The 12,936-nt window shown below is 42.8% G+C and overlaps 2 protein-coding genes across 2 annotated transcripts; both read right to left on the bottom strand.

Moving 5' to 3' along the window:
• Nucleotides 1–349: 349 nt before the first annotated feature.
• On the bottom strand, nt 350–2,941 carry LOC9635294 (pentatricopeptide repeat-containing protein At4g21065). The gene is made up of 3 exons (XM_024670787.1): nt 2,189–2,941; nt 1,703–2,042; nt 350–1,585 (listed from the first exon to the last, which is right to left on the bottom strand). The coding sequence occupies exons 1-3, from the start codon at nt 2,869–2,871 to the stop codon at nt 530–532; spliced, it is 2,079 nt and encodes a 692-aa protein (XP_024526555.1). The 5' UTR covers nt 2,872–2,941; the 3' UTR covers nt 350–529.
• A 7,153-nt stretch (nt 2,942–10,094) lies between these two features.
• On the bottom strand, nt 10,095–12,429 carry LOC9635292 (pentatricopeptide repeat-containing protein At4g21065). Its single transcript, XM_024670786.1, has 3 exons — nt 11,678–12,429; nt 11,108–11,531; nt 10,095–11,005 (listed from the first exon to the last, which is right to left on the bottom strand). The coding sequence occupies exons 1-3, from the start codon at nt 12,358–12,360 to the stop codon at nt 10,148–10,150; spliced, it is 1,965 nt and encodes a 654-aa protein (XP_024526554.1). The 5' UTR covers nt 12,361–12,429; the 3' UTR covers nt 10,095–10,147.
• Nucleotides 12,430–12,936: the final 507 nt, after the last annotated feature.

Raw genomic sequence — 12,936 nt, 5'->3', positions numbered from 1 at the left:
CACTCATTAGTAAATGTAAAATTGTGACAAATAATTATCTTATTTGATATATATTAGTAACTCATTGGAAACCTTTAAATTATTTAGAAAATATATATAGTTTTTAAATATTTTGAAAATTGTGATATTACTTTGACTACTTTAAGTGTTGGTTTCTCTGATCATATTTTTTATAAAGGTAAATTAATCCCTATGAATGTACTGTATATCAAAATGAATGGCTGCTTAAGCTAGAATTGTCTTATTGAATAGAAATAATTTGCTTTACAGAATGCAATAATATTTACAAGAATTGAGTGATAACAAGAATTTGTCCACTTCATTCTTCTTGACCTTCTGAACTAGCAGCTAAAGGTAGACATGACTAGAAATCATGTGGGCTTTCCCCGCAGGTTCGGTCCACGGCCTTGATTTTCTTCATTTTCGACCGTGTTGCAAAACAATCTCCAGTAGACGCCCTCTGCACTTTCTTAAGCCAGTAGTTTCATGTTTGTTTTTTACGTATTGCAAGGACGACAAAAAAAATGTCTCACCAGTAATCCTTGCAAGAACACTGGCCATCCTCAAGGTGATGGAACCTGTGAGTGTCTCGCACAACTATCCTCCTCCTCATGATCTTTGCAATAACTTTGGTGGCGGCGTGACAATCCGAGCAAACCCGGAGGTTCTTGACGATCAAGAGAGGAGTTCCAGGTGGTGTGGCGATCAACCCAAACGCAATGGCCAGCTTCTCACTGTGCAATCCAATCAGCTGCTCTTTCTCCTCCTCGTTCACGGCATGAAGGACGTCCTTCGTGTTTGGAACGTACCCGGCTTCTCTCATCCTTCCGCCGAGCTTCTCCAACTCTAGCAAGATCTCGTCTCGGCTGGGATGAGCTCGATCGCCAGCGACGAACTCATGGACCTTGTTCTTCACCTCGATGAAGCTCTTCCTGGGTACTTTCTTGAGGCCCCGATCCGTCATGCTCTTCCTCACTCTCATTTGGTCTCCATATCTCTCGGTGGCGGCGTAGACGTTTCCCAGCAGCGTGTACGCCATGCTATCCTCGGGCGCGAGCTTCGCGAGGAGCTCCGCCACCTTTGTAGCTCGCTCGGCCTGGCTATGGATTCTACAAGCGTTGAGCAGCGTCTTCCATGTCACTGTCTCGGGGTGAAAAGGCATGCTGTGGATCAGCTCCTCGGCGTCCTGGAGGCGCCCCGCGCGGCCGATCGTGTCCAGCGCTCGGCAGTAGTGCGTCTCAGTTGGAGCGATGGCGTAGTCCTCCACCATGCTGTGGAAGAACTCGAGGCTCTCCTTGATGAGCCCGGCATGGCTGCAAGCGCGGAGAACGCAGATGAAAGTGGTGGCGTCGGCCACCATGCCTTCCAAGTTCATCTCCTTGAAGAGCTCGAGAGCTTCATCGCCCTGGCCGTGCTGAGCAAGCGCGGCAATCATCGCAGTCCAGGATACAGAGTTCCTGGTTTGCATGGCGGAGAAAGCCGCTGGCATCAAGGCGGGCATGGATTTGCTTGCCAACTTTGAGAGCTCCAGAACAAGCACACGCATTGAGGACGCTGGCGAGCGTGACACTGGTTGGAGGGACCCCTTTCAAATTCATCCAGTGGAAGAGCCCAACGCCTCGAGAAGCTCGCAGTTCTCTGTGCAAGCGGTGATCATGTTCGTCCACGAGAAGGCGTCCGGATGATCCATCGCGTCGAAGACTTTGCGAGCTTCTTCCAGGCTGCCAAACCTCACGAACATGTTCAGCAGCGCGTTCTCCAGGATGGGGCTGGATGATTTGAGCTCTCCACTCGCCATGGCGAGAGCGTGAATCTCTCTGCCTTGCTCCAGATCCTCGACCACGCCACAGGCATTGAAAACTCCAGTGAAAGTCATGGCATTCGGCTCCACTCTTCCATCTTTTCTCATCCTATGAAAGAGAAGGAGAGCTTCCTGGCCGCGGCCATGGAGAGCATAAGCTCCGATCATGGCAGACCACGAGACGACAGTTCGCTCCAGGATTCCATTGAAGATAGCTCGAGCTTCCGTCCAGGCAGCCACACTTGGCGTACATGCTTACGAGCCCATTCTGGGCGATGGTGGCGCGGTGGAATCCACACAGTGAGAACCGAGCGTGGATTCTCCAGCCTTCCTCCATAGCTCCCAAGCTGGAGCAAGCGCTAAGAGCCACCGCAAAGGTGACGCTACTCGGCTCGACAGCCTCGGCCAGCATCTCGCGATAGAGATCGAGAGTGCCAGCGATCGTTCTGGGCGTGAGCCGAAATGACTGCGTTCCAGGTGACACTCGTTCGCTCGCTCATCTCGCCAAACAGTTTCATTGCCTCTGGGATCTTGGAGCACTTTGCGTAGAAGTTGACGAGCGCGTTCTGGACGAGAAGGTTGGAGCCATAGCCGTGCTCGTCAGCCCAGCGATGGATCCTCGCTCCTCGCTCGAAGCTCTTGAGGCTGGAACAGGAGCTGAGGGCCACCGAGATGGTAAAGTCACTTGGAAAAAGGCCGTGGCTTTGCATAGAGTCGTAGAGACCTGGTATGCCCATTCTGGGCATATGCGGTGACGAATAGGGACCAGGCGAGCGTGGTTTTTCTGGGATGGAATCGAAGACTTCTTGAGCGCTGCTTAAATCCCCGCATTTCCATACATTTGGAGGAGGAGATTGCCCAGCTGGAAATTTCTCTGGAGGCCTGCCTGATTGATCCGGCGGTGGACGGACTTGCCTTGGAGGAGATCTTTGAGCTCGGCAATGGCGCAGCGAGCGAGCGTACGAGGCTTGCGAATCTTCGACAAGATCTCGAGAAGTTTCTGCTAGAGCTGCGAAATATCTTCTTCTCAATCCTTTTCTTTCCCCGAGACCAATACGAACCAAGAACATAGTCTATGTCCCGTGACCCATCGCTTGAGATTCATTCAATGAGAAGAAAGGCACCAAGTTCTCTTTGAGGTAGAGAAGGATCCAGAGCGTTCTTACGTCTTGGCAGAACCACCGTACAAAGTAATTGTTTCTGTGTTCTTCCGTACAAGGGATGGTGGCAAGCATAGGGGCAGGGAATGAGTGGCATCGACATCTTGTCTCGCCTTGGCCACTCCAAATTGACATGTAAAGTGTGAGGCCTCTTGTTAAATTTTGTTATCTTTTGCCATGTTGAAACTTGTGTGGCAAAGAAGACAAGAAAACATGAAAGATAGGGGCCAAAACTCATTTGTGGGAGTTCACACATCCTACCCAAAGTATGGGCAAGCAAGAATTTCGTCTCACATGGACCCAGGTGAACATAAATTTCATTTAAACATGTTTTTTTAAATCTAAAATAGAATCATTCATAAACATCAATTTCATCATGATCATAAATTTTGTCTTATATGACTCAGGTAGCTTGGGGTGTTACAATTAAAATATGGTGATATTTTGTTTTGTTTCTTTATATTTGATGTCCAAAAAATTATTTTGCCTCACTTTTTATCAATTTCAATTTTAATACCAGAATTCCAAGTAGTTACAAATGATTTCAAGAGTCTAATCAACATTTTTAATTGTGATCATAGGTATTTTTCTCTAAAATTCTCAAGTTACAACTTTTAACCTTTTAAAATTATTATATGAAGGTTCCACCAAAAATCTCTAGAACATCACAGGAGGGATATCAAACACTTAAGTTTGCTAAAGTTGACCTAGGACAAGGGACAAAGCACAAACCAGGCCAAAGAACAAGCCTCTTATACACTTAAAAATATTTTGCTTCTTGTAAAGTGGTTAATACTTTGGGCCATAGCTAACATATGTGATCTTCCGGCCATGTTATCTTTCTTCACTTTGTGTAGTGCACGTGGTTTTTACCTTTTATCCTATAGTGATTTACGGGCTTAGACCCAAGTCGGACACAAAACAAAGACAAGCACACAAGTGAGAGCTAGACTATGCCTCAGATTGGTCAGCCATGCCCAACCTACCCACTATCTCTACTATACAAAGCCCCCCCCCCCCCCCCCCCCCCCCCCCCCCCTCTGAGGAACACATGCTTTGGGCTTTCACTCCAAGCCTCCTTTAGTATCAGGAGTTAATCTCTAGGACAAACTCGAAACTTACTAAATATGGAATGTCCCTAAATTGCGAATTTGGACACGGGACAAACACCATTGTGTTCAGGATGATCTTTACATTCCGTAGATATGCCAAATGAGCAAATCTAGACACTTTCCATAAATAGCATCTAGGATGAATTGAGACTAATACAAAAGGCATGATAGCGAGGGTGTTTGGCAAACACGGTAAGCTATCATCCAGCGATATTAAGGGACTAATCTCAATACACAAGGGTTTTTGTCAAGCCAATGCAAGATAGAGCAAAAGAGAACTAAGAGCCAGGCCGAGTATGCTCAGCTAGAAACACATAGGAGTTCCTACCTTATGTCCATCTGGCTAAGTACAGGTGCTAAGCCCAGTAAACAAACACTTGAACAAGAGGGGCTGATAAAGGGAACCAATAATACCGACCTCCTGCCGTCGTGGCAGTAAGGAAAGAGTGTCTATAAGGACCGGTCGACAAATAACTTTCGATACCCGAAGTCACATTCGCAATACTCTCCCCCCCCTAGGGAAGATCAACATCCTCATCGATGCATATTTGAGTCTAGAATACCGCCAAGGAAACAACTCTAGAAAAAGTTCACGGTACTCACACTATGTGAGAAATGCACTAACTTAAATGAGTTAGGGGGCAACCTCTTTGTCTAACGCGGATGCGCTACCAGCTCAGACACCTTCCGGCCGTCGCCGACAAGGAAATGACCAACAGAGTCAGCCACCCTTGTTGCTCTGGGTGTCACCCAGCTACAAAAGTGTGATATGTCCCTACCTGCAAGGACATAGAGAGAAAAGCCAGAAGCCCCAACACTCATGAGCAAAGAAACCAAACCTGTCGGTAAGGTTTAAATAGACTATTGTAAATAGGCAGTTAGAGATGTTTACACAGTCACGCCCTTTTAACGGAATAAGGAACATCGACAAAAAGGCGGGTTATGTGACCAGTCGATAGTAGCTACCCCATGACTAAAGATTTTAACATGCACACGAAGTGCCGAAGCCAGTTTGCCTATACTTGCCCAAACTCAAAGATCAATATACGGACAATATCAAAGTCATAGACAATAATATCTTAGAGATTTAATTATCAGTGAATAAATCTTAGATTAGAACACAAAAGTATTCCAATTAAGTTATCATCCGATAAACAAGTATTATAGGATAGTCATAGTTTCTATTTGCCAGTCAATGATACTTTGTGTTCTTTAAGTTACCTTTAGTAAGTTGTTTGGCATACTGTCTACCATCTTCGATAGTTAAGTTTCATCATTGAGTTTCCTTGATGATATACTTGCTATTGAATTTTATTGGATGGTGAATCCTATGTTTTCCAATGATAGTGATCTTGGTAGTTCCTATCCTATAATATTGGTTTATCGAATGATAACTTACTTGGAATACTTTTGTGTTCTAATCTAAGATATATTCACTGATAATTAAGTCTCTAAAATATAATTGTTTATGACTTTGATATTGTCCATCTATTGATCTTTGAGTTTGGGCCAGTATAGGTAGACTGGCTTCGGCACTTCGTGTGCATGGTGAAATCTCTAGTCATGGGATAGCTACTATCGACTGGTCACATAACCCGCTTCTCTGTCAATGATCCTTATTCTGTTAAAAGGGCATGACCGTGTAAACAACTCTAACTTCCTGTTTACAGTAGTCTATCTAAACCTTACTAACGGATTTGGTTTCTTTGCTCATGAGGGTTGAGGCCTCTAGCTCCTCTCTCTATGTCCCTGCGGGTAGGGGCATATCACACTTTTGTAAGCTGGGTGACTCCCAAAGTAGCAAGGGTGGCTGACTCCGTTGGTCATTTCCTTGTCGGCGACGGCTGGAAGGTGTCTGAGTTGGTAGCGCATCCGTGTTAGACAAAGAAGTTGCCTCGTAACTCATTTAAGTTTATGTATTTCTCATATAGTCATGCCAACCATCATACCAGCCAATCTGAATAGATCCCAGTTAACAATACGAAGGAACCAAAATTGCTTAAGCAAGTATCGGCACATCCTACTGATATCTCAAACCCAAAGACCAATCCAAAGCAAACCACAAAGAATATGTGGTAATGCGAAAAGCCATAAGCCATCAAAGAGAACAACTAACCATCATGAAAGATCATCAATCATTTTATCAATAAAGAGATGCATAATCATCGTCTAAGAAGGAATCCACCATCCCGAAGAATGGCAAATCATTCTATACCAACAATAATCAAGCAAAACCTTTTGACAAAGATAATCAACTATCCTAGATGATAGTCAATCATCACCAATGATTGCTAGATGCAAAAGCTAACTTCAACATAGAAAATAATGAGCCAAAATGCCTTCCCCCAACAACTTCTAGCAAATGGGATATTGAGCATGAAACTCAAAAAAAAACCAAAAGCTAAAAGAAGCCTATACCCAAGTCTTGCCTAACAATGATCACGAGTCTTGCATGAACTAATTTCAATGCTAAAGAAGAAATCATGGACAACCCACAATACCCTCTTCAACACATCCATAAGCCAAACTTCATAATACAAAAGCTAATGAAGAGTATGTTTGCATCAATCCAAAAGTTAAGTATAACGAAATTATGCTCAATAAGTGATCATTCAATTTGATCCTCTATAAATCCATCTATAGAAAGACGTAACTCACTTCATAACAAGTACAAGAAGAATCATCAATGATCAATATATCCTAACTGGAACCCAATAAGGATTTAATCACTTCAATACCAATCACTAACTTTTCCTTTCATAGAGTTAGCATAGTCCACAATTAAATCACTTTTCAAGGAGTTTGACTATAGCTTAAGAGTTTGACTCTATCCCTTCTTTCAATGGCCTAAGGTCTTTAAACTTAGATTCCATTCCACTATCTTTGGCCTATGTGTTCAAGGGTTATGTTTTGCTTCATAATTATCTTATAATAAATCACCATAGAGTAAAAGGTGAAAACCATATATACTACAATGCCATATGTATTTCATTGTGTTCTTTAAAAGCTCATGAGATGTAGAAAAGTAATGAGTTCTCAAAACAATTCCCTTATTAGGCCTTAAGCAAATAAATTTCTTTCCACGTTGTCTCAAAAGAGTTCTCAATTCCCCCACTAAGCCTTAAGTAAATAAATTTCTTTCCATGTTGTCTCAAAAAAGACTATAGTATGTGATGAAGAGGTAAATGTTTTATTTTGTGTATCATCCCAAATAAAGCAAAAGAAGAAAAGCTTAAATGAAATGGAGTTATGTTTAAGCTTAGGCATCCAAAAAAGAAAGATTTGACTTATACAACACTCGTCATAGATAAACGTGAAGCAATTAGAAACAATTATAAAATTATGTAATATATAGGTGGATCATAGACCCATTTTTGTCGATTGAAATGATTCTTAGTACTTAGACGTGCTGGAAAATAACCTTAACTGACTGTTATATGCATTTACATTGAATTAACTATTTTTTCTTTTATTTATGACTGTTTGTGCAAAGTAGAGTTGAGAGAGTGATATATGTTTATCTTTACTCACGTCTTTGGGGTTCAAAGCAAAATTCATTTTTTTATTCTCTTCTCATTCTTTTTTTTTTTCTTCTCTTCTCTATGTTCTTGTTTCTATTTGTTTGTCAATATTTTATAGATAAGAGCAAAAAAGCAAGTATAAGTAGAAAACGTTTTATTCACTTTTGATGACCACTTTGGGATAAACCGTCACTCTTTGATTTGAAAAACAGCCGGAAGAAAATCGCTTGTGAATTCTAAACATGCCTAACACTAAGAATCATAAGTAGATCTCTTTAGTGATTGCAAACCTAGACAACACTGAACAAAAGAGTTTTTTTGTGATTGCAATAATTTAGTGCCCAAACAACACAAGAAAGATTTGTCACCTAAGCCACAGAGTATGGGACAAGTTTGAAATTGGCACAAATTAGAGCTTGAAAAACCATACCTTAGGTCGGCACTATTGCATTAAGCCTTGTTTTCCTTTAAAAAACTACCTTTGTCTAGTTCGGCATACGTTGCCAATAAACTCAAGTTCAAATTATTTAGCCAATAATTTCTTGATAAAAATTAAAAAAAGAAGGAAAGGAGTTTATTTGCTTTGGAAAACATAATTAACTACTCGAAATTTCTTTACTTTTGAGTAAATTCTCATTTGGGTTTTTAAAGGATATATTTTTCAGCAGAATGTCACAATTGTTTTAGGCATATACAAGCAGGAAAATTGGGCACCTATAACTTTTATCTTCAACTCTAGTTTAAAGAGAGCTAGAGCCAGCCTTAGTGAAGAATAAATTGGAAAATTATTCACCAAAATTTTACGAGGCTTTAACAAAGGTAAAATCACCATTAAAACATTGTGTTGTCTCAACCAAGGTCCTTTAACTTGGAAAACTACTCAGACATGGTTTAAGAGTAGACTTGTCCCAAGTTTAAGTCTCCTACGTATATTGCAAAAGCCTATGAGGCTTAAACAAGACTCACAAGTCAGAAATTCAAAAGCAATTATCATGAATTGCTCTACACTTAGTACATCTAGGCAAATTAATCAAAGCTCATCTTTTATACGTATAGAGCTTACTCAAATTATAAATATTGCTCAGTGTGAAAGGTGTCACTCTCTTATACATTTTGAGAGCACTCACATCACATCCAACCTCATAGGGAGGAATCAAGGGCAATTACATGAAATACACCCTATATCCCCTAAAGTGAAGCATAAACAAAAAGTAAATATATAAGTGAATAGGTGGGAAAATCTGTCCTTTAGATTAGTTAAGTGACATTTAATTGCTAGGGGAAATACTCACCATTCTAAGTGTGAAACACCATTTGCAAGGTGTTAACCACCCTTATGAGATGTAATCGACAATTATATATACCTCCTTACAAGAGAGAATTTCCACTTAGTGAATATTTTCCACATAAACAAAATTATATAACTACTTTAGTAAGAGTTATAGTTTAATTTTTGCCTACGTTTAGAATGCACAGATCACCCCATATGCTAATTGAGCTTTTGCTAGATGAAGTAGTTGAGAGGCTTCACACCATAAATATAGAATAAAGAGCTATAGAGCTTACTACTAGGTGTAGGCGTTAGTCTTGGAAACATTACTATTGTATCTAAAGAATTAGAATAAGCTTATAGATAAAAAGGGTTTTCTCTAAAACTAGAAATTTTGAAATACATTATAAAGCTCAAAAATTTGTCATACAAACTTGAACAAAAACTTGTATTGACTATTATCACCCGTTGACGAAAAGGCTAGAGAAAAATATGCATTGAAAAGTAATTTTTGTCTAAATCTGAAGTAAAGTCCTCCATGAATTAGCTATCACATATTTAAAAAGCTACTTAACATCATTCCACAAACAAATTAATCTAGAATAAGCTATCATGTGCTAGACAATTTGACCCTTTTGTTGATTTCATATGACAATTTCACGGAATGACCTCCATGCCTCATTCAAATTAATGTTGATCCATTTAAAAAAGGTTTGCCTAAAATTTGCTAAGAATAATAAGCTACATTTTCTAATTCCATAGTTGTAAGGGCAAGATTAACTATAAGCTAGAGGGTAAGACCCATTATGAAGTAAGCAAGCTACTCTAAAATTCATTATTTTGCACAAGAAACTATGCACTAAATTAATCTTAACCGCATTAGGCATGGGTAGAAAGGAAAGGTCCTCTTGTACACCTAGGTGGAAAGATTGAAAATTGATGACCCTTCATAGTTCTAATAGAAGTTGAACAAGGGAATTGGGGTAAGCAAAATAAAAATGTTTACTAGCAATCCACCACACGTATCAGAAGATACATTTTGTTTATAGACTTATACTTGTAGTTGGTTGATCCCAACTCTGTGTGACTAGACAAAAGTATAAAAAAGCAAAAACTAAAATATCTTATGTGTCTAAATACGCTAGCAAATGATAGATTTAACGAAATTGCTTAAATAGCTCGACGAATTACAAAAAAAAGTATTTAATAATATTTTGTTTAAAATATATAGAAGTCTAACTCTTAGTACCTTTACTATTGTCAAAACAAGTATGATAATACACTTAGAGGTTCTTGACGATCAAGAGAGGAGTTCCAGGTGGTGTGGCGATCAACCCAAACGCAATGGCCAGCTTCTCACTGTGCAATCCAATCAGCTGCTCTTTCTCCTCCTCGTTCACGGCATGAAGGACGTCCTTCGTGTTTGGAACGTACCTGGCTTCTCTCATCCTTCCGCCGAGCTTCTCCAACTCTAGCAAGATCTCGTCTCGGCTGGGATGAGCTCGATCGCCAGCGACGAACTCATGGACCTTGTTCTTCACCTCGATGAAGCTCTTCCCGGGTACTTTCTTGAGGCCCCGATCCGTCATGCTCTTCCTCACTCTCATTTGGTCTCCATATCTCTCGGTGGCAGCGTAGACGTTTCCCAGCAGCGTGTATGCCATGCTATCCTCGGGCGCGACCTTCGCGAGGAGCTCCGCTACCTTTGTAGCTCGCTCGGCCTGGCTATGGATTCTACAAGAGTTGAGCAGCGTCTTCCATGTCACTGTCTCGGGGTGAAAAGGCATGCTGTGGATCAGCTCCTCGGCGTCCTGGAGGCGCCCCGCGCGGCCAATCGTGTCCAGCGCTCGGCAGTAGTGCGTCTCAGTTGGAGCGATGGCGTAGTCCTCCACCATGCTGTGGAAGAACTCGAGGCTCTCCTTGATGAGCCCGGCATGGCTGCAAGCGCAGAGAACGCAGATGAAAGTGGTGGCGTCGGCCACCATGCCTTCCAAGTTCATCTCCTTGAAGAGCTCGAGAGCTTCATCGCCCTGGCCGTGCTGAGCAAGCGCGGCAATCATCGCAGTCCAGGATACAGAGTTCCTGGTTTGCATGGCGGAGAAAGCCGCTGGCATCAAAGCGGGCATGGATTTGCTTGCCAACTTTGAGAGCTCCAGAACAAGCACACGCATTGAGGACGCTGGCGAGCGTGACACTGGTTGGAGGGACCCCTTTCAAATTCATCCAGTGGAAGAGCCCAACGCCTCGAGAAGCTCGCAGTTCTCTGTGCAAGCGGTGATCATGTTCGTCCATGAGAAGGCGTCCGGATGATCCATCGCGTCGAAGACTTTGCGAGCTTCTTCCAGGCTGCCACACCTCACGAACATGTTCAGCAGCGCGTTCTCCAGGATGGGGCTGGATGATTTGAGCTCTCCACTCGCCATGGCGAGAGCGTGAATCTCTCTGCCTTGCTCCAGATCCTCGACCACGCCACAGGCATTGAAAACTCCAGTGAAAGTCATGGCATTCGGCTCCACTCTTCCATCTTTTCTCATCCTATGAAAGAGAAGGAGAGCTTCCTGGCCGCGGCCATGGAGAGCATAAGCTCCGATCATGGCAGACCACGAGACGACAGTTCGCTCCAGGATTCCATTGAAGATAGCTCGAGCTTCCGTCCAGGCAGCCACACTTGGCGTACATGCTTACGAGCCCATTCTGGGCGATGGTGGCGCGGTGGAATCCACACAGTGAGAACCGAGCGTGGATTCTCCAGCCTTCCTCCATAGCTCCCAAGCTGGAGCAAGCGCTAAGAGCCACCGCAAAGGTGACGCTACTCGGCTCGACAGCCTCGGCCAGCATCTCGCGATAGAGATCGAGAGTGCCAGCGATCGTTCTGGGCGTGAGCCGAAATGACTGCGTTCCAGGTGACACTCGTTCGCTCGCTCATCTCGCCAAACAGTTTCATTGCCTCTGGGATCTTGGAGCACTTTGCGTAGAAGTTGACGAGCGCGTTCTGGACGAGAAGGTTGGAGCCATAGCCGTGCTCGTCAGCCCAGCGATGGATCCTCGCTCCTCGCTCGAAGCTCTTGAGGCTGGAACAGGAGCTGAGGGCCACCGAGATGGTAAAGTCACTTGGAAAAAGGCCGTGGCTTTGCATAGAGTCGTAGAGACCTGGTATGCCCATTCTGGGCATATGCGGTGACGAATAGGGACCAGGCGAGCGTGGTTTTTCTGGGATGGAATCGAAGACTTCTTGAGCGCTGCTTAAATCCCCGCATTTCCATACATTTGGAGGAGGAGATTGCCCAGCTGGAAATTTCTCTGGAGGCCTGCCTGATTGATCCGGCGGTGGACGGACTTGCCTTGGAGGAGATCTTTGAGCTCGGCAATGGCGCAGCGAGCGAGCGTACGAGGCTTGCGAATCTTCGACAAGATCTCGAGAAGTTTCTGCTAGAGCTGCGAAATATCTTCTTCTCAATCCTTTTCTTTCCCCGAGACCAATACGAACCAAGAACATAGTCTATGTCCCGTGACCCATCGCTTGAGATTCATTCAATGAGAAGAAAGGCACCAAGTTCTCTTTGAGGTAGAGAAGGATCCAGAGCGTTCTTATGTCTTGGCAGAACCACCGTACAAAGTAATTGTTTCTGTGTTCTTCCGTACAAGGGATGGTGGCAAGCATAGGGGCAGGGAATGAGTGGCATCGACATCTTGTCTCGCCTTGGCCACTCCAAATTGACATGTAAAGTGTGAGGCCTCTTGTTAAATTTTGTTATCTTTTGCCATGTTGAAACTTGTGTGGCAAAGAAGACAAGAAAACGTGAAAGATAGGGGCCAAAACTCATTTGTGGGAGTTCACACATCCTACCCAAAGTATGGGCAAGCAAGAATTTCGTCTCACATGGACCCAGGTGAACATAAATTTCATTTAAACATGTTTTTTTAAATCTAAAATAGAATCATTCATAAACATCAATTTCATCATGATCATAAATTTTGTCTTATATGACTCAGGTAGCTTGGGGTGTTACAATTAAAATATGGTGATATTTTGTTTTGTTTCTTTATATTTGATGTCCAAAAAATTATTTTG

The sequence above is a fragment of the Selaginella moellendorffii genome, unplaced genomic scaffold (assembly GCF_000143415.4).
Source record: "Selaginella moellendorffii unplaced genomic scaffold, v1.0 SELMOscaffold_6, whole genome shotgun sequence".
In the NCBI taxonomy this organism is placed as follows: Eukaryota; Viridiplantae; Streptophyta; class Lycopodiopsida; order Selaginellales; family Selaginellaceae; genus Selaginella; species Selaginella moellendorffii.
The sequence above is the reverse complement of the archived record's forward strand: the minus strand, read 5'-3'. Positions and strand labels throughout refer to the sequence as shown.